At 57.5% G+C, this 19,730-nt stretch overlaps 1 protein-coding gene across 2 annotated transcripts; it reads left to right on the forward strand.

Annotated features, from left to right (window-relative positions):
* Nucleotides 1–10,498: 10,498 nt before the first annotated feature.
* On the forward strand, nucleotides 10,499–19,425 carry TLE5 (TLE family member 5, transcriptional modulator). Of its 2 annotated transcripts, none has more exons than XM_050910474.1 (7): nucleotides 10,499–10,666; nucleotides 11,173–11,270; nucleotides 12,774–12,837; nucleotides 15,264–15,308; nucleotides 16,907–16,969; nucleotides 18,456–18,530; nucleotides 19,201–19,425. In XM_050910474.1, the coding sequence occupies exons 1-7, from the start codon at nucleotides 10,640–10,642 to the stop codon at nucleotides 19,417–19,419; spliced, it is 591 nt and encodes a 196-aa protein (XP_050766431.1). In that variant the 5' UTR covers nucleotides 10,499–10,639; the 3' UTR covers nucleotides 19,420–19,425. The 2 variants fall into 2 exon arrangements, with proteins under 2 accessions (XP_050766431.1, XP_050766430.1); XM_050910473.1 differs by having other exon boundaries at nucleotides 10,500–10,666; nucleotides 19,198–19,425.
* The last annotated feature ends 305 nt before the right edge of the window (nucleotides 19,426–19,730 follow it).

The raw sequence follows: 19,730 nt of genomic DNA on the forward strand, positions 1-19,730 counted from the left end.
CCGCCAGCCTCGCCTCCCACAGGAGGGCACTAGCAAGCCACCGGCCCGCAGAGATGCTGCCAGCCTGCCTCCAGCCAGCAACACCCCTCTAACACCTCCTTCCCCTGGTGTTTCAGGTCAGAATCGGGCCCCTGCCCCTCTTTAACCCCCTCCTGGCCAGTGCGTGGTCAGCAGTTCCCATCACATGCCAGCACAGCTCTTACAGTAAGGGAAAGGAAAGCAATGTATCGTTTCATAAATGAAAGCACTTTTATGCCAGTAAAATCATGACAGTAGTGCTAACTTTGCATAAGCTGGGACTCCCCCCGCCATCAACTCCTTCATCTCCTTCCCTGTGCTGCAGCTCCCAGTCTGTAAATGCTGCCCAGGAGGCCACAAGAGGTACTTAATAAGTACCTGCAAGGTGCATAAGGTCTCTTCGTAAAGCCTGAGCGTGCCAGGTGTTATTACTGCAGAGCAGGTGTCAAATGTTTCAGCCTCCCCCAAAATTATTTTTACAAGCTCTTCAATTGCCTGTCACAGGAAGATGCCACCAGGAGACTTGAGTTCTCTGAAAAGAGGGGGAAAGGCACCCAGATCAGACACGCTGACAAATGCAGCCTGTGACAGCAATTGCTGGATTACAGTTTTTTAAACCTTATGTTTCGCATCTGGTTTGTCACGGCTGTTGTAGGTGGGCTCAGCACACGGTAAATCAGGATAACAAACCTACATTTACCGTGATCCTTTCATCCCCTAGGATCCCAAAGCACATCATTTAATTGCACTCAACCTGCACATAGATTTCATAAAAAAGGAATGATGAATTAGCACAGCTGCTGCAGCATTCACACGAGTTACTAAGACACAATCTCCTTGTGCAATCAATCCAGCATCATGCTTCAGTGTTTTGTCATAAATTGAGGTCAGGAAGAAATGTTCTCCCTACCTGGAATGCAGCACCGCTAAACTAGCTGAGTACAGGAAGACACTTAAGGGTGTAGTAATCTGTCTTCCCTGTGCAAATCTCAGAAGTTGTTGCAAATATTCATTTGATGGAGCTCCCATGCAGTAGATGAGCACTGATCCTGCACAGCGGCAGGAGGAATGTGATGTAGGATTGCCCAGAGAGATTATCTGCCTCACATTAGGCAGGAGGAAAGCCTGGATGATCCCTTTGACCTTAAAATTGGTATCTCATTACTCCCTTTGTCCAGCAAGGGAAACAGAGAAGGAGAGAGGTGAGAGTCCTTGCCATACCCATGACACACAGCCAGCCTGGTCTAGAAGCCCCTCCTTTGCCCATTCCAGCCCCTGCTGATCACTCCCACCATCACACTCGGTCTCTGTTTCATGTGCAGAGGGATTCAAATGCTGCTTCTAGAAACTAGTCGGCCCAGGAGCCTCCCCATGGTCAAAGGGTCAGTGGATTCCCCTGAACCTCCTGACCATGTTATGGCTTCAAACTTCCTGTTTATCTCCCACCAAATGCCTCAGAGACACCACCCGGCGCTAAGCCCTTCTCTGGAGCTTGATGCTGTCCCAGCCCTGGCCCGGCAGCAGGCAATTTCAGGCATCCTTGCCATGTGCTTCCTCATCACGCCTCAGCTGCAAAATCCCTTTCCTGCTTCCTGCAAGGAGTGTGAACTGTTCCTTGCACTTTGGCTGGTAAAAAGGATGATAATTACCCCTAATCAGTCTGCAGCAAAAACACAGGCCACAGCAGAAGGGGGGGTGGGCAGCCACCATGAGGAATGGAACCCAATTATTCCAAGTCACTGATAAAACGGGATCAAAGAGGGTAGAAATGTTTTACCAGCTGTAAAAAGCCTGCCCAGACCAAGGCTCTTCCTTGGAGATGGGCCCTTTCTACCCACAGGCCACCCCTGGCTGGGACCTGTGCACATCCATGAGGCAGTTTCTCATTTTTCTTCTTGGTATAGGCGGGGAATTTGGGATGGGGTTCATTTTTGCCTCTGAGGGCAAGCAGCAAGACAGTTTCCCCAGGAAAAGAGCATGGTAATGTGGGCATGTGGTGCAGAACAAGTGCTTTGTCTGCTGCCCCGTGCGGGAGCTGAGCTGCTGGGACTCTGCTGTGTCCAGTCATGAGCACCTGGGTGTCCCAGGGGACAGAGCCATTGGGGCTGGGCGGTGACGGGGGCGAGGGACAGCACTGCAGAATGGCATCTGGCGGGTGCACTGCCAAGGCCGTGTTCGCAGGACAGGCAATGCCACACTGCTGGCTGCCGTAGGTCTTCCTCACCTCCCTGCGAGCCCACGGTGCCCAGGACCCCAGACCTGGGTCACTGCCATTGAAATTGGGGGAAGAGAGCACTGGGCAGAGTGTGGGCTGGGCCGGGGATGTATGGCAGATGAGCACCTTTGGGAGCAGGCGAGGGGACACCAGCAGGTCACCCCAGACTGTCCCAATGCCATGTGCCAGGCAGCCTCTGTGGCAGCACAGGTAATGCCAGGGCACTGAGAGGGTAGAACACACTTTCTGCCAGCTCCCTGGGTTATCAACTGCTGCTTGGAGTTCAAGACAAAGAATGACCCCACAAAGCTGCCCCAGCCAGCGCCAGCCCTGGCTGCTGAGCTTCGGCTCTGACCCCTCTGCCAGGCACAGGGCTCTGGCTTTGGCAGGGGAATCTCAGCAACAAGCAGTGAAATCTGCCAAGGGATGCAGCGGCCAGAGCAGCTGTTGCACCGGGACCCTGCACTCGGTCCAGGCTGAGTGCAGGAACCTGCTGGTTTCCTCTTCCCAGCCAGGCAGACAGTGCTGCAGCAAGTACAGCAGGACCGACTGTAGGAACCAGCCCAGCTTCGGGGTTCAGAGACAGCTTCAAATTATCGCTTGAGTAAGGTGTCAGTAACTAAATCAGGAACCTGCCTTGTGTTTGCCGTCCAAATGCTGCACCCTCATGTCAATTCCCAGGACAGTGTTCAAGTCAGCAGTTGTAATGGAGGGGAATTAGGTGGGGTTTTGCCTCTCTGGCCTGCCCCCACCCCGGGCAGAGCAGAGGAGGCTGTGGGTGACTGCAGAGGACAGGATCAGGCCAATGGCTGTGGCTCAGTGTCTGTCCCTGACGGAGGCCAGCAGCAGACGTTTCAAAGAAGGAAGATGTGAGAAATGCGATAATGGACAGTGGGGCACGTGCCGGGGGACACGGCTACACCCCCGTGGGATGCAGCCACCTGACCCCACGGCCACGGCACTGGTGTCGCCACCAGTGTCGTAAGGATGTTTCCTACCCAGGCAGTCGGCCGCCTGCCTGGATGTGGCGGGGCCCAAAGGCCCCGTGCCCAGCAGCCCGAGAGGCGGGCACGATGGCTGCTGGCTGCGGCGGGGGCATCGCTGCTATCCCGGCTGGTGGCATGGGGGACCCACCCTCCGTGGGGCAGCCCCGCTGCTCATTCCAGCCCTTCGTTGCAGCAGGGAGATTTGCATGGCTGGTAACGGCGGCGGTGGGGGGAGAGTTGGGAGGTGGTGAGGGAGAGGAGGAAACAGCCCGTATGTGAAAGAGAGACCGCAGAGACAGATTGCTTATAAATCACTCCCGGGCCTGCCAAGCCCTCGCCAGGCGTCTGGTAGATTGCGTTATGCTATCTGGAGAAAGTTTAATATAAAAAGCCAATAATCCCTGTGATAAGAGGGGTGATAAGGGACAGTGTGGCCTCAGGTCACACAGGAGCTGGCCTGGATGTGGCAGGGAGCCGGGGCCCAGCGCCCAGCCTCCCCCGCCGTCCCCGGCACCGTGACTACCCCAGCGCCGCTGGCCTCCCTGGGCGAAGCCGGCTGGCCGGGCAGGGAGCTGGGGCCCTGGCCCGGCCGCGGTGGGTGGGTGGTGAAGGGGTGGGCGGCACGGTAGGTGCCGCATGGACAGCCCGGTCCCCAGGCCCTCAGCCGTGAGATCTGCCTCCACCCGAGCCATGAGCGCTCAGAGCAAACCAGGCAGCCGGCAGCGCTCCTCCCCGCAGGCAGCCACGGTGCTGCAGAGGCGTCTGAGCGGCTGCATCGCAGCGACTCCTGGGAGAGGGAAGGGGCAGGGGCAGGCGAGGGGCTGTCAGACATCTCAGCAGTGTGGGAGCCTGGTGCCGGGATGCCAGCCCCCTGCCAGCCTCCGCTCTGGCCCTCGGGGATGCTGCCGGGGTCCTGCAGGCCCCTGACATCCCTGCGGGGGCCTGACCTGAGTCACAGGCAATGAGTCTGTGTGTGGCCCATCACAGCGGCATGTGGAGAGGGGAGAAAGCGACCTCTGCTCTGGGATGGCAGGCTGCGTCACGGGATGTGTGGGAACGGCCCACAGGCAACCCACCCGAGGGATCCTGGCCGAGATACGCTCTGTGAAAATGCCTCCCTTGTCCCAAGCGCCTCTCCTTGTGCCCCAAGAGATTCTACCCCTTCCCACATGCAGTCTCTGCTGACTGCCTGCAACAGCAAACTGCTGATGGCAGGGTGCAAGGAACCACAGAAAGAGAAACCTGAATGTAGTCCTGAGAGGCTGAAGCAAAACACAGAATTAACCCCTGCAGCTTTAAAGCACTAGAAACCACGTGGTTCCACATTAAAGTCAGCAGGGAAACTTTGCACGAGGGTTTTGCTGCTGTGCGCAGCCGTGGAGGTCAGGCATGTACCCGGCAGGGCGGCCGGTGAGCAGAAGCAGGCAGTTCCTCTGCCCAGCCCTGGCCAGAGCCAAGCTGCAGGGCTGGGCACAGCAGGAGCCAGCCCCACTGCCTTGCTGCCAGCGAAGATGGGCTGGGAAAACAGGGAGGGTGGAAGGGGAGAAGCCTGTGAGCACCAGCAGCATGGCACGGGGCTGGCTGTGGCTAATAGCCTGCAAGCTGCCAACCACTGTGCCTTATAAAATGCCTCACAGATGTCTGAATATGGGGTGGCAGTGGGGGACGGCACTCTGCAAAGCCAGGCTTTACATCCTGGGGAGGGACTGGGATTTGTTAGCAGCTGGTGTATGGATGGCAGCTGAAGTTTAATGAGTTTGCTGGGTCTCAGCCCTGTTTCTACTGGAAAAAGTCCACAGCATTCAAACCACAACGGAGAAGCAAAGGAGGAGCCACTGGCTGAACCACACCACCTCCAGCGAGGTCCTGTCCACACCGCACTGAGGCGTGCAGTGCCCAGGGAAGTCCAAATTTCTCAGACTCGATCCTGCAAAACACTTGTGTATGTGGTCAGTTTTACATGTTGGGACTCAAGAGTGGTCCTGAGACAGGGCGGGAAAGGAAAAAAACTTCCTTTTCTCAGGGCCCGAATTGCTGCTGTGCCTTTTTTATTTCTTCCTCTTTAATTCCAGCTAAAAGAGACAGTATTCTCAGGGTAAAACCAGGATCTTAGAGCCTGCATTTCCATTGCAATGACAGCATGACTTTCACCTTGTGTCCAGAGCTTCAGAGAAGAAAGTGTCTGTACAGCCTCTCTCCTTGAACCAGTGCTGGAGTGGGATGTAATATCTGAATAATTTACAAAGGCTCTTCATTAAATAGATTTATTTTTGGCAGCTTTGTTAGACTGCTCCTTTTAGGAAAGAATAGGAAGTTGCTCTGGTCTCATTAGGGCATCCCTGTACAAACCCTTCCTGCTGGGGCCGGGGACTGGGACAGCCTATTGCTCCATTAGCAATGCTAAATATAAACTCCCGGTCCCTGGGTAACCAGGCTCCAGCGCCAGTGGCCAGGCGACCTGGCAAGCGAGGATGTCCCTAGACACGCATGTCTGGGGAAGTGGGAGCGATGGCAGGATCTTCCCTCCAGCCTCTGCGGGCAGGAGACCAGCATGGAGGCACGGGAGAGGTCCAGTCCTGCACTGACTCTGAGCAGGAGACTGCTCCTGCTCTCCAGCCAGACAAGCCCACAGGCTTGGGCCAGCTCAGGACATGGTGAAAGGCAAAGCTCCGTGTGGACGTGGTGTGGTACGAATTGAGGGCACACGGCTGGGGGCAGATGCGAGGCCAGCAGGCATGCCGTGAGATCACCACGTGTACCGCAGTGCCTTAAAGGGATGCTAAAGGCAGGCACGGCACCTTCCTCCCTGGAAAGCTGATGCCAAGCAGGGTGCTGCAGGAGAGGTGGAAGTGGCTCCTCCAGCCCCCGTGTCCTGACCGGCCTGGCCTGGAGACCCCTTTGCCAGCCTCCCACACCAAGTCGCCATGCAGTGTCAGGCCCTCGACTAAGCTGTCAACGTCAGCAGCCAAGTCCCTGGCTGCCCTCTGCGGCCCCTCCAAAGGATGGTCCAGCTTCCCTAGGAGCAGACACACTCCCTGGAAACCCACCTGCAAGCTCAGCTCAACCCCGACGTAGCCCTGGGAGCAGCGAGTGCCTGGCATGACCTTGCTCCTGGCCAAGGTGTTGCGGGAGTAGGGGGGATCCATCTGCTCCAGCTGCAGCTTTCCAACATTGCCATGAAACAGCCTCACAGCAGACAAATGTTGGTTCACTTGGAGACCTCCTACACACGTGCTCAGAGCTCCCTTCCTGCACTGGAAAAACCCTCATTTCCTGAGCCAGGTCTGAGGTGGGCTGTGGGAATCCCCTCCTTTTACCAGGGTGTGTTTAAGGCAGGCTCCTCCATGCGCTGTTTTGCTGCCATGCCCAGGCCATATTCACCCCTGCTGACACATGCAGGCCCACTGCTTGGGCAAGGTTATAATTCCCCCTTCTTCAGATGCAGATACATTGCCCGGCTGGAGACAGGCCCATTAAAGCGTCATTTACTAGGCACAAGCAAGTTTGTGTTCCCCTGGATTGGGATTTGCCAAGATTATACCGTAAATTAGTGTGTTTCCTGGAAGAAAGGAGAGGAAAAAAAAAGATAAAATGGAACATTTTGTAGCCAACATAAAAGCCAATAAAGGAACATTTAATTTCCCACTTGGAAGGGAGTGACTGCGAGTTGTTGCAAAGAGAGGGGAAGGCAGCACAGGGCAGTGTGAGCAGGGCTCCCGTGCTTTCACCGTGACCAAGGGAAGGCTTGAGATGCACGTTCCTTTTGCCCCCCACTGCTGGGGAGCCCGGCAGGGGCCAAAGGTGCCAGCAAGCTGGCGGCGCGGCTGCCCAGCCATTCCCGCTGACGTGTGCCTTGGAGACGTGCCGCGAGCCCTTTCCAGAGGCCGGGGTCTAAGCTGGGGGACCGCGTGGCAGAGCCGTGGAGGCTGCGCGCTGCTGAGCCGAGGGAAGCTTCATACTGGCAGCCCAGGGCCCAGGAAGAGTGCCTCTGCATTGTCTTCTGGGAAGTTCAATCTACTCTTGTAATTATTATTGTTGTTTAAAGAAGTCCATCAACCACAGGAAGATCCTGGTCCTGTTTGTATCGAGGACAAATGCTTCACGGCTTTGGCAGTACCATCACTAGGAATACCTGTTGTTTCAGGTTGCTACGTGGCAACTTTGCTGCTTTATCTCAACTGGAAAAAATTTCATTCAAGTTAAAGAAAAAATTATAATATCTAGACGAGCAATGAAGGGATGAGCTGGAAAAGGAGAGCAGAGATGCTACCTGGCTTGGCAGGCAGACAGATATTCCTGAGTGTCTCAAAAGTGTGTACATAGCTGCACTAAAAGGCAGCCACCGCTGGGTAAAGAACACACCTTTGGCCCTGGCTGCCCTCCTCGTCTTACCTGAGGGGACTGATAAGGCAAGACATCCACTCTGGAGATCTCATCTCAAAGTTTGTCCTGCTCTGCATCGTGACCAACCCCTGCAATATCCTGGATGGGAAGATATTAACAGACAGCAACCGCTCTGCAGGCACAGCACACCAGATCATCCTTCAGCACCTCTAACGTGGACAAAGTCTGTAACGCGGGAGAAACAACCTGCCGTGTACTTAGGGGCCATCTTTTCTTATGTGCATGTACGTGTTGCACAGGGCGGTTGACATTGTAGTTTAGGTCTCTAGCTGCTGCAGGAATACACACAATCTGTTCTTCCAAACTAGCAGCAAATGTGAGCCTCCTGACCCACACATACGCTCAAAGGGTTTTTTCAACTAAAAGGAGTAACTTCTTAGAACAACGTGGGAGCCCTTCTGCAAACGAAGCAGGAGCGGTCTGAATGGTGCAAACCCCACAGGTAGCAGCCGTGCAAGAGGATCCCAAGCTCCGGGTGCTCCCCTTGGGATGAGCTGGTCCAGCCCAGAATCTTCTCAGTGGCCACATGCATGGGCTCACAGCAATGGACCTTGCACCAGCGCTCCCACTGCGGAGTGCAGGAGAGAGCCCACAGCCCCTGATTTTGAACACGTGATTCAAAGCACAGCATTTGCATGCTGCACATTTCTTCTGCACTTAACATAATCATCTCTATAATAGATAGCTAATTCCTTTAATGGAGTGGGGACTACTACCTGCAAGGCCAGTCTGTTCTGTGCTGGGGGCCAGGGATGGTAAAGCTCTCAACCGAGGCACTGTCTATCTGAATCATCACGTAGCTGAGGGCCAAACCCTTCCGCATCCTACTGTCCCTTCCTTCCCCCCCACATGGCAGCAAGGTGACAAGCCTGGCAGGGAACACGAGACATGCTCCAGACTTGCTCCAGTGCCTCCCACTGAAGGTAGAGCTCACCAGAGAGGCAGGCCTTAGCTTTGCAAGGGGACAGCAGTGACCTACTCTGGTCTCCTGCACACACCAATTACAAACTGCATCTCACTGCCCTTGTGCAAAGCCCAGGCTAGGGTGGCTCAGTTTCTCTACATTTAAAAAGGGGACCAGCACGCTGACCAGCTGGGGGGAGACTGTCTACCCTGTTTTCCAACCCTTATTCTGCAGGGCCATAAAGCCTGCCTGCACTATTAATAATCCTTGGTATGAAGCTGTCACAGTTTTCACTAATATGGAGACGTCGAAGTGAAGAAGCTACTGCACAATATGCAGAAGGTGTCACAATAACTCAGCTGCTATATTGTTCTCTTTAAAAATAAATACCACAACAGCCCAGCCCGCATTGCTGGAGCCATGACATGTAGGGTTTTATTTTTAATCAGAAAATGTACTGATTTTTAAAGATAGACACAGAGCAGCATCTGAAATTGATGAAAGCTCCCTGTGGGCTCACACACGCCAGCCGTGTTCCTGCCTGTTATTCTCAGGCTGGCTTCCAAGGACCTGATCCCGCCTCAGCTCAGGCACATTTGTGTGTGTGGCTTGCAAGAGGCCCCATGGCAACAAAGTCCTTCCAGCAATGAAGTCTGTGGCTGAATTCCCCACCTCTCTGCTCTCTGTGCGGATGCAATCGATCCCCCAGGACACAAACTGCAGGGTCTGCTCCTCAGGCAGCAGGTTTAGGACCAAAGTTTGCATCCAGAGCAGAATTTTCCATTGTCTGGAGATGGGAAGTTTGTTTGGGGCCAGTTGCAGGTGAATTCCCTTGCCGTTGCCTTCGCCTTCCCTCGTGCTCAGCAAAGGCAGTGTTGAAATAAAGCAAAACAAACCCCTGTGTAAACAAACCCTGTTCTCCCGCTTGGGGAAGGATGTGAAAACGAGCCGCATCTGATGGCGTTCCCTGCATTGCCAGCACGGTTCAGATTCTGCGGTGTCACATCAGGTTTAAGAACCTGTGAGAAACTGGAGTGGTGGCTTCATTAACAGCAAAGCTTCCCCTTCCTTCTAACACCATGTAATAAAGATGCAATGCCAGGAGCCACAAGAATTATCTTTACTGGGCAGGCCAACGCTCTTCTGCGCAAGCGAGCTGCGAAAGGCGAGGAAGCCTCATCACACAGCGAGACCCGGCGCCGTCCAGGGCTCCCGTGACCTGGCACCAGGGACCGCAGGTACCGAGGCCTGCCCTGCAAACCCCTGCCAGGCTTCAGTCCCAGAGTTACCCCGGTCCAGGGTAAACCCGAGGCCTCCGCCAAGAGCTGCTGCGGCGGCTCAGCGGCGGCGCCTCGGCCCTCGGGCCCCGCAGGGCAGCGCTCCACACCTCCGCTGCGGCTGGTGCTGAGCCCGGGGTCCTGCCTCGGCACCGGCGGCGAGGAGGGGCCCGGGGAACGGGGAGCGACGTCCGACAGCCCGCAGCACCGGGAGGGCACGGGGGGGCCGGGCAGCCCCGGCAGGACTGCCAGGGCCAGGGCTCAGGGAGGGTGAGGGCGCGGGGACCCGGAGGCGGGGAGGAGACGCCGGCGGGGGAAAGGCCCGGCCCGGCCCGCCCCGGCCCCGTCGCCCTGCCGCGCCCGACAGCGGGGCGGGGGAGCCGGGCGGCCGCGCGGGGCCTCGGCCCGGCGCGCCGGACCCGGCCCGGGCCCCGGCTCGGCTCCCGCGGCCTGGGCGGGCCCCGCGCCGCCCGCAAGCCCGCAGCCCGGCCCGGGCCGGTGCCCGCGGCCGCCGGCGCCGCGCGGCGGGGGCGGGGACCGGCGGGGGCGGGGGCGGCCGTGGGCCCGCCCGGCCCGGGGAGGCGGCGGCGGCAGGTGGTGCCGAGCAGCCGCAGGACGGAGCCGGAGCCGCAGCCGCCATTAGACAATAGGCGCCGGCGGCGGGGCGGCGGGAGCGGCGCGGGGCGAGCGGCGCGGCCGGGGCGGGGCGGCCGCGGGGCCGGGGCGGCCGGGCCCGGCGCGGACAAAGGCGGCGGCGGCGCGGGGAGCCGCGGCGGGCGCGGGAGCGGGCGGCGGCACCGGGCCGCTCCGTGCGGGGGCCGAGCCGCAGCCTGACATGATGTTTCCACAAAGCCGACACTCGGTACGGCGCGGCCGGGCGCGGGAGCCCGGCGCGGCCGGGGCCGGGGCCGGGGTGGCGGCGGCGGGGCCGCGGGGCGGGGCCGGGCACCGGGGGGCCGCGGGCCGGCCCGGCGCGGGGGCCGCCTGGCCTCCCTGTGGCGGCCCCGGCGGGGCCGAGGCGACCGAGCGCCTCTCGCCGCCGGCAGCGAGAGGGCGGGGGTCTCCCCGCCCCGGCCGGGCGTCGCGCCGGCGGAGCCGCCCCGGCCGCTGCCGCTGCCGAGGGGCGGCGGGGCTGGGCGCCAGCGGCCCCACGGGTGACCTTGGGCGCGTCCCGGGCCCGAGCGCGCCGGCCCTCGGGGTGCCCGGCCGGCCCTCTGGCTGCCGGGCCCGGCCTGCCCGTGCGGCGGCTCAGCTCCCGGTGCGAGGCGAGGCGTCCCGGCCCGGTCCGGGGCGGGCTCGGGGCTGCTGCGCGGGTGGGACGGGCAGGCTGCCTGCCCCAGCGCTCAGCGCTGTCTCCTGTTGTTCAAGGGCTCCTCTCACCTGCCGCAGCAGCTGAAGTTCACGACCTCCGACTCCTGTGACCGCATCAAGGACGAGTTCCAGCTCCTGCAGGCCCAGTACCACAGGTACGTGCTTCCGTGCACCGCCGGGCCCGGCCCGGGTCTGCCCCGCAGCCCCTGCTGGGCTGGCACGCGGTGGCACGACATGCAAGAATCACTCTGATTCTTCTGCTTTGTTGCTCTGCTGCGTGGACCGAACGGGAATGCCAAGGAGACCCGGCTGTGTAGCTTGGGTCGCCTTTGGCTAGGGGAGGACCTAGGGCAGGGGATTAGTCGCGTCCGCTTGGGAGCCCAGCGAGGAGAACGTGCGTCTTCCTTCTCCAGCCAAGGTCTTTCCTCTGAGTGCTGCTCGGCCAGGACCGCGCAGAGGCTTGCCAGGCCTCCCGTGTCTTGCTGGGAGTTTTCCTCAGTTCTTCTCACTGGCTGCTGTTCTTGAACAGCGAATGCTGCAGGGAGCACTTAAATCCAAAAGCTTCCGCTTTTCTGCGGGTGTGTGTGGAAATGCTGCTGCTGACCTGAAAGCTGGCTTGTGACGATCTGTTGCTTTGTGTGTGTGTGTGTCTGAAATAAACGTGAAGCTCTTGGGTCAAATCGACTGGGTGATGCCCTCTGCCACGGCCCAGCAGGCTGCGAGGTGCTGGTTGTGGTGCGTGCCTTGGTGCCACGCAGCTGCGACTTCCCTGCCTGCCTTCCCCCAGCCTGGGCTCCGCCGGGCAGCCAGGTCACAGGTTTGCGGTGGTGTCGTTCTGGCAGGAGCAGGCAGAAAAACTGCTGGGAAATGGCTATTTCCTCGTGTCCCCGTGTCTCTGGGCAGTGCCAGCGAGGGAGCAGGGGAGTCCAGGAAACATGCCTGCTGGAAGGGAGGCTATCCCCCCACCCCCCTGGACTTAATCTGCTCGAGAAGAAGCAGGTTTTGTGTAGGTGAAGCTGTTTCTTGTTTGAAACATAAAACCACAGCACATGCTGGCTGCAGTTGCTTGGCTGGTGAGTTGGAGTCTCATAAAACACTGGGAGCAGCGGCCCTTTCTCTGAAGGGTGTGAAGAACCTAGAGGAGAGAAAAAATCCTTTCTTCTGGAGGGGTGTGCTGCACTTGGGCCTCCCCCCCACCATCCAGAAATGGATCTGGCTTTGGTTTTGAAGTGGTATTGGAGCATCTCTTCAGTGCTGCAGACAGGCCCGTGCTAGAAGCCCTCCCCAGCTGCCAGCGATCACTTGAGGAAAGGCAAACCCGTCCCTGGGCAGCCACCTCTGCTTCTGCCCGGCTTTCTGCTTCCCGACGAAAGGATTTGCCTGGGGGAGGTCGGTGTCCAGCTGGTGGACAGCCTTGTGCTGCTTCTCCTGAACGTGTGTTGGTGAGGCTCCAGCTGGGAAGGTGGGAGTGGGCTCTGTTGTGGTCGCCGCTGTGCCAGCACACCGTGGCCCAGCTCCGACCGCCCCTTGGAGTCTGGATGGTGGTGTCCGAGAAGCTAGCCTGGCCAGGATGGGGCCATGCAGGAAGCAGCTGCTCTGTGGCGATCAACTCTCTCACCTCCTGTTTGTGGTTTTCTTACTGTTTTCTGGCTTTTCAGCTTGAAGTTGGAATGTGACAAACTAGCCAGTGAGAAATCGGAGATGCAGCGTCACTACGTCATGGTAAGGACCGGCCCCGGCAGCCGAGAGCACGTGGGTGGCGCGGGTGGGGACTCAGCGGTGAGCAGGTGCCTGTGCCTGGGTTTTCCCTGGCAGGGAGCCTTCGCTCCGTGGAGCGGCAGGTCTCTAAACAAGGCTGGCGTTGGCTTTTCTGAAAGTGGGGCGCTTTTATATTTTGTGTTGTCTGCATGCAGTGGATTGTTGAAATGCGAGGAAGCAGCAGAGAATTGTTGGACATAGAAAACTGATGGGCCCGCTGGCTGACTGCTTGATGGGTGGTGATGGGGTCCTTGGCCTTGCCACTGACTGGCTGCGTGCCCTTCCTCCCTGTGCCCTGGGGGAAGTGACAGCTCTTACGCACCTGAGAAGGAGCTGCAAGGTGCTGGTGTGCAGGCGTCTGGGGGCTCCGGGAGAGTCATGGCCAGTGAAAGACAAAGCAGTGCTCTGAGAAGTTGTGAAGCTGGGAAACACCACAAGCCTGGTGGGAGATGGAAGCAGAAACCAGCTGCTGTGCGAGAACTAAACCCTCTGCACCTTCTCATGACCCCAGCAGCCACGCGGAGCCATGGTGCTAAGTGCTAGCACGTCCCACTGGCGTGCGTGTCCCAGCACAAAGTGTGCAAATCCCAGGGCAGTGATGGGTAAAGGCATGAGACGTGGTGCCACACATGGGCAGCAGGCTTAGCCATAACTCTCTAAAGAGAAATCTGCCAGGAAAACAGCCGTGTTCTTGTAGGCAGGGTGACTGTTTGCCTGCCAGGTAATGCCTCTGTCTTCCCACGTGTGGAAGAGCCCTTGTAGCAGAGGGGATGGATGCCAGGCAAGGCTGTGGTCTGTTCCTTTCCTATCAAGGAGTTAACAGGAGATTGTGATCCTGTCCATAAAGATGAGCTGGTGCCTGCTTGCCAGCTGCTGTACCTGCCCTGGAAGGAAGAGATAAGATGTAGAAATTAATACAGCAGCTCTTCAGAGCAGAATTAGGACTTTAAAACCAGAAATAAGGGAGCTGGCTCCTCCGTCCTCCTGTACCGCCCGTGTGTCCGGACTCTGAGGCTGTGAGGAGCAAGGCATGCTTGGGGCTGGGGACATGGAGAAGAGGTCACAGCTTTCCTTGTATATTAATGGGGAAGCCTGCCCCATTCTCCCTGATAAATGACTGCTTCCTGGGCCTTGCAGCCTGCGTGGAGACTCTCATCTCCAGGTGTGGCTGAGATCTATTTTTTTTCCCTTAATGCTGACAGTCACCAGAATTGATTCAGGTTACCAGCAGAGGGGAAGGGCTATTGCTTGTTGTGCAGCATTCGAGGCTTTGCAGGCACAGCAGCTCCTGCCTCGTCTGCGTGGCTGAGCTGGAATCACGCAGAGCTGCTGTCGCTCCCCACCACAGCGAGTCACGGGGAAGCAAAGAGGAGGGTTTCTGTGAATGTGCAAAGCTGCTACAGCTGCTCTGATTTTTGAGTAAGTCACAATTAGCAGCTTGGGGGTCGGGCTCCTGCTTCCTGCTCAGTCTTCAGAATGCAAAGAAGCCTGAAAAGCCAGCAGCGGTGTTAGAGCAGACTGAGATCATGGCGATACCAAGCTGGGCACTTCTCAGATTTGTGGTGTCGGTACCGAAATGCCAGTGATCTTCTCCTTGAATTAAATGAGCACAGATGTGGATTTTTCTTCCCCTTTGGAAGAATCAGGATTGCAGCCTGCAAGCTGAGGGAGATTTCTAAACTCTCAGACATCAGCCTTAAAACAGCTTCTTCCAGGGGTCAAGAATTAGCTTCTCCTGCCAATAGATTGCTCTGTAGCTGCCTGTTGCTGCTGTGCGGGGGTTTTCTGGGTGGGGTTTTTGTGTGGTGGTGTTTTTTTCCCCACATAGCTTCTTCCCAGATAGCTGGAGCTGTGTGCAGCTGGATGTGTTACTTGCTAGATGAAGACCAATTGTGATCTCTTCCATTTGCTGCTGAAGCAGCCACGTGGGCTTTAGGATATTGGCTGGGCAAAGCTTGTAGAGTCAGGCTGCCTCTCTTTTGGCTGTGGATATGGAAGTCTGTGGAGCCCTGAGCCTTTTTTCAGGTTTGAAGCAGCATCGCGCTCTCTCACCTTGATGCAGACTGCTGAAAGGTGTCTGTGAGGGGTGTTGCATGGGGCCCAGTCAGCAAGTTCCCAGGTCTCTGTCTGCAGCGGTGTGAGGGTGGGCAAGGGCACGCCTGGGCTTGGTGCTTCTGCCTTGGACCTGCAGAGGGTCTCTGTCTGTGTTTGCCTCCTGCTGTCTTTGTTTCCTAGGGCTGGCCTCTTCTCTCCTTCCATCCTTGCCCAGCCTTTGTAGAAGACCTTGCTAGGAAAGCAGTAGTAGTTCTCAGCACTGCTGTATGGAGCCGCTTTACCAGGTGGAGACTTGACTTACAATTTCTTTTGTTCTCTTCTCTCCCGCTCTACAGTATTACGAGATGTCCTATGGGCTGAATATTGAAATGCACAAACAGGTAGGGGGAAGGCATTTCCAAGTGCTCTAATTCCTGGGGAGGGTGGGTTGTCTGCCGTGCTTTGCCCTCTGTCACTTCAGTGGTATTTCAGGAACTAGAAATGCCATGAGCCTGTAAAATGTCAGAGCTGCCTTCGAAATGCAGGGACCCGCCACCTCTCGGGATCGCAGTGCCCAGACTGAGGTCTTCCAGCCCAGGCTGCGGGCACGCTCTGGTTCTCCCCAGGGCCTGAACAGGTATTTAAGCACCGGACAAGGCAGCGCAGGCAGGGTCTGGAGCTGCAGCTCGGAGTTGGCCAGCAGACACAAACCTGGGGTGGAGGGCAGGAGATGACCCCAGGTCCCTCCCACCCTCCTCCCGGGTCCCAGGTGGGTTCCTGGCCCTGCTGCCTTCCCTGGTGCCCGGGAAGGCTTGTTGGGGCTTCACCCCGACATGAAAAACACATTTGGCTCCCCCTGGGCTCTCGCTGCAGTCAGGCCAGAGAGCACTTCTCTTGGGCTGTGATTAGGTAACATGATGCAGACCTTCTAAGAAAGCCTCCTTGTGATGGAGACTGTGTTGCAGCCTGCATAAGTTTGTTCGTTACCCTCGCTGGTGGTTAAGTTGTTAATTATCCCCAGTAGCTAATTACCTGTGCTTTTAACAACATGAGCCTCCTCTGAGCCTGACTTTATCTGGCTTCAGCTTCCAGTCACAAAGTCATCTGTGTGTCGTGGCTCAGTTATAAGCCTCTTAGCACAATTCTGCTCCCCACAAAGGCACTTGATGCCTCCAATCCCATTGCCCTTGGTAAGCCCACAAGACTGGCTTCCCTGGGAAAACCTGCATCTTGGTAAAGGATCTGAGCCACAAATCCTCACTGCTGTCCCGTGAACTGTCTCCCAGCCTAGTCCGCTCCCCTGTGGTGCTGGTGGGGCCCCCTCAGCTGGTTTCAGTGCATGCCTAAACCCTTTGGCTCTGTATTTCTTTTGACTCCGTTGGAAAGTGATTTGCAAAGGGCTGGTAGCTTTACTCTTTCCCAGGAGGAAAGCATTTAACACCCCAAAATTTGCCGCCTGCTTGTATGAGGCTAGTAAAGAAGCTGCCCAGTCCCTGTGGTCTCCCTGAATAGCCCCAGTCCTGCAGCTCAGCCGCGGGGAGGCTGGCAGCGGGTGAACACTTGCCTTTGGGGAGGGGGAGTCCAAGGAGGCTGAGCAGCCCGTCTCCAGGGCAGAGCGGGGGTCTCGGTGGAGGCAGCATGTGTGTCTGTGTCCGCATGGCGAATGTAATTCAACACATCCCCACCTGGGTCTATAATAAGTTTCCAATTCGTTAAATGAATATCGGAGACCCAGAGAGGGAAGAGAATATTGAAAACCTGCTCTTTGCAGTCAGCAGCATTGATCTGTTTAACTATGTAGGGAGGGGCCTTGGGGTCGAGGTGACCCCCCCATGGCACCGGGACGCTGCCCGCATCTTTCCGGGGGGAGTGTGTTTTCTCAGGGCTGTTTGGGGACTCTGGCCCTGCCTGGGGAGAGGGAAGGTGGGGCAGCCGGTGCTGAGGGTGGTCAGTCCCGAGCTGCCTGATGCCTTTCCTCTCTGTTCTTCCCACCTTCCAGGCTGAAATCGTCAAGAGGCTAAATGGGATTTGTGCACAGGTTCTGCCCTACCTTTCGCAAGAGGTGAGTCCCCCGGCTTGGCCTCGGCTCTGGCTTGGGGGTGCGTTGGCAGGGGGGAGCAGAGGCCCCTGTCCCGCACGGGCAGCTCCTCGCCCCTGCTCTGGGAAGCCTCATCGCTTGCTCTCAGCCCCTGCGTGGGGATGAGCCCTTGAAGACAGTTTTGGCCTGGAGGCCTTCGAGCAGCCCCCCCAGGCGCTGTGCAGTGGCTAATGTGCCTGCCCGTCCCCTTTGTTGGTGGCTGTGGACAAAGATGGGCTCTGTTCTCTCCTGCCTGTGATTTCTGAGCCATGGGCCACTTCTACACAGGTGGTGGGAGCTTCAGGCAGCTAATTGGGGGAGGAGGGTGTTTAAAAAAATACCTCCATATGGCTCCTCCTTGAGATCTGGTTCCTCTGCCTCATTAATTAATGCAGCTGATGGGCTCCTCCCACTCCCCTGAGAAATTAATTGGGAGGGCTTGGGAGTTGCTGCCTGAGGCAGGAGGAAGATGAAGCACTTCTAGTGCCATATCTGTCCATCTCCCCACACAACCCCACAGAGGCTAAACTCCACGGCTGGTCTCACGGCTGGTTTTTTGGTCAGGACTAGCTGTGGGATGGAGACTGTGTTTTTTGGTCTGGGTTAGCTGTGTGGTTGGGGGACAGGCTGTGTTTTTCACACCCACCTGTTCTCAGGGAAGACAAAGTGGCTTGCTGATCAGATCAGAGCTGCCTAATAACTATCAGAGCTGCCTAATAACTAAGCCACAACTAAACCTTTTGCATCTTAATGCAACCCCTTCCCCCTCCCCAACCTTGTCCTGCTGCCAAGACGGAAAGAAAAATTCACTTGCTGGAGTGCAGTGGATGGGCCTGGTGTTCAGAGACCTTCTACTCTCAGAGGAGCAAGTACAGTTGTCCTTTATTTTTTAAAGTATGTGATACAGCTGTTTTTCCTGCTTGTGTTTGGAGCAGCCGTGCTGGGCTCTTCCACAGCAGCATCTTCCAGCTGCTGCAGTTGGGACCCGGGATGTGTCCCAAGGAGTGGGGAGCTTCCCAAGAGCTTCTGATTTTAGGGCTTGTTTTGTTTGTTAGGGAGTCTTGCTTTGTGTCAGGTCTGGGTAGGAGAGGGGAGGCAGGGTGAGAGGATTGCCCACCTTAGAGCCCTTCTGGCCAAGGATCGCTGGGCCTGTGCAGAGCAGGACAAGGATGGGAGTAAGAGGGGACCTGCTTAACCCTGTGGTGAGGAACTGGAATGAGACAGGCATGCCTCCTTCCCTGCTCCTTGCTACCACGGGCCTCAGTGGTGTAAGGTCCTTGTCACAAATGAAGTGCGTGCAGGTGTCTCCAGCTGTGGGATTAACCAGCCTGCCTCTGCACCTTGACATCTCAGTATTGACAGCTGAGACAACGTACATGTGTGTGTATCAGACCCAGCAGGGCTGGGTCCCTGTTCTCCTTCCCTGTGATACTAGAAATGACCCTGAATTCCTCTGTTCTCTCCACACCAGCATCAGCAGCAAGTCCTGGGAGCCATTGAACGAGCCAAGCAGGTTACGGCACCAGAACTGAACTCCATCATCCGTGTACGTGATGCATGTTTAGTTTGGGTTCGGAGGGATGGGAATCCGTGCCTTTGGCCTTCGAGACAGAGCCGGGCAGGGGAGTCATAACCTGGGGATGTGCCCTGCGTGCTGGGAGCAGGCTGCTTCACGTGCAGTGCTGCAGCCCTGCTGGGATGAGGCTGAGTGCTGGGCTGGCCCTGCCAGCATGGGGCTGGTTTTGTCCAGACTTGTTATGACGTGGGCATGGGTTTGCAGGGGAGCACGAATTCCTGCTCCATCCCAGCAGGGTGCAAGGAGAGGAGCTTTGGTTTTGCGCAGGAACTGCAGCAGCTCCTTGACATGAAAACACCATCTGTTCTTGGTCAAGGTTGGGAGGGCTTTAACCGCATCCTTGGAGCATGCCAGAGTCCGAGGCCAGATGTCCTGTGGGCTAGGGGCTCTGTGTCATGCTGGGGACACACTGTTGAGTCTTCTCTTGAGGCTGTCGCAGCCCAAGGACTCTAGAATCTCTTTTTTTTCTTCCCCACCCCGAGGCTGTGGTGCTCTCCAGGACCCTGAGGTCCCTGGTTTAAGCTTGGCTGCTGGCACAGTCTGTCTGGGCAGCCTAGGCCTTTGGGTTGAGGTCCAAGTGCACTCAAAATGACAATAGCCTTCTCCTGTCTTCCTGTCCGTCCATCGTTCTCTACAGCAGCAGCTTCAAGCTCACCAGCTGTCACAGCTCCAAGCCCTCGCTCTGCCTCTGACTCCGCTTCCCGTGGGCCTCCAGCCCCCGTCCCTCCCCGCTGTCAGCGCCGGCACCGGGCTCCTCTCGCTCTCGGCCTTGGGCTCTCAGGCTCACCTCTCCAAGGAGGACAAGAACGGCCATGACGGGGATGCCCACCAAGATGACGACGGGGAGAAATCGGATTAGAGTGAATGGGGGGCCGGGGGGAGGGGGCTGTCTGGGGTGCGGGGGGGGCGGGTTAATGCAAGATGCAGTATCTCTCTCTAGTTGCTGCGCAGCAGAATCGCGGGGGCTTGTGTTTGGTGGCAGCTTGCCAGGCCTGTTCCCATGGGCAGCAGTGCCTGGGGGATGCCCCCACCGCCATCCCCGTGGACCGGCTGCTCCGCAGCAATGCAAGCGCCATAGCAGTAACCGTGTGGCCGATCATGCTCTCCCTGTGCCCAGCCTGGCTTCCCCGTCCCTGCTCCCGCTCTGTCACAGGGTCGAGCCAGAGCCTG

This window comes from Gymnogyps californianus, chromosome 24 (assembly GCF_018139145.2).
Source record: "Gymnogyps californianus isolate 813 chromosome 24, ASM1813914v2, whole genome shotgun sequence".
Taxonomy (NCBI): Eukaryota; Metazoa; Chordata; class Aves; order Accipitriformes; family Cathartidae; genus Gymnogyps; species Gymnogyps californianus.

Excerpts from the sequence above, each read along its gene's own strand:
- TLE5 (XM_050910473.1), top strand. The coding sequence starts at position 10,640 with ATGATGTTTCCACAAAGCCGACACTCG. Across the intron at positions 12,838-15,263 it reads TGCAGCGTCACTACGTCATG|TATTACGAGATGTCCTATGG; the intron begins GTAAGGACCGGC and ends CCCGCTCTACAG. Across the intron at positions 16,970-18,455 it reads TGCCCTACCTTTCGCAAGAG|CATCAGCAGCAAGTCCTGGG; the intron begins GTGAGTCCCCCG and ends TCTCCACACCAG.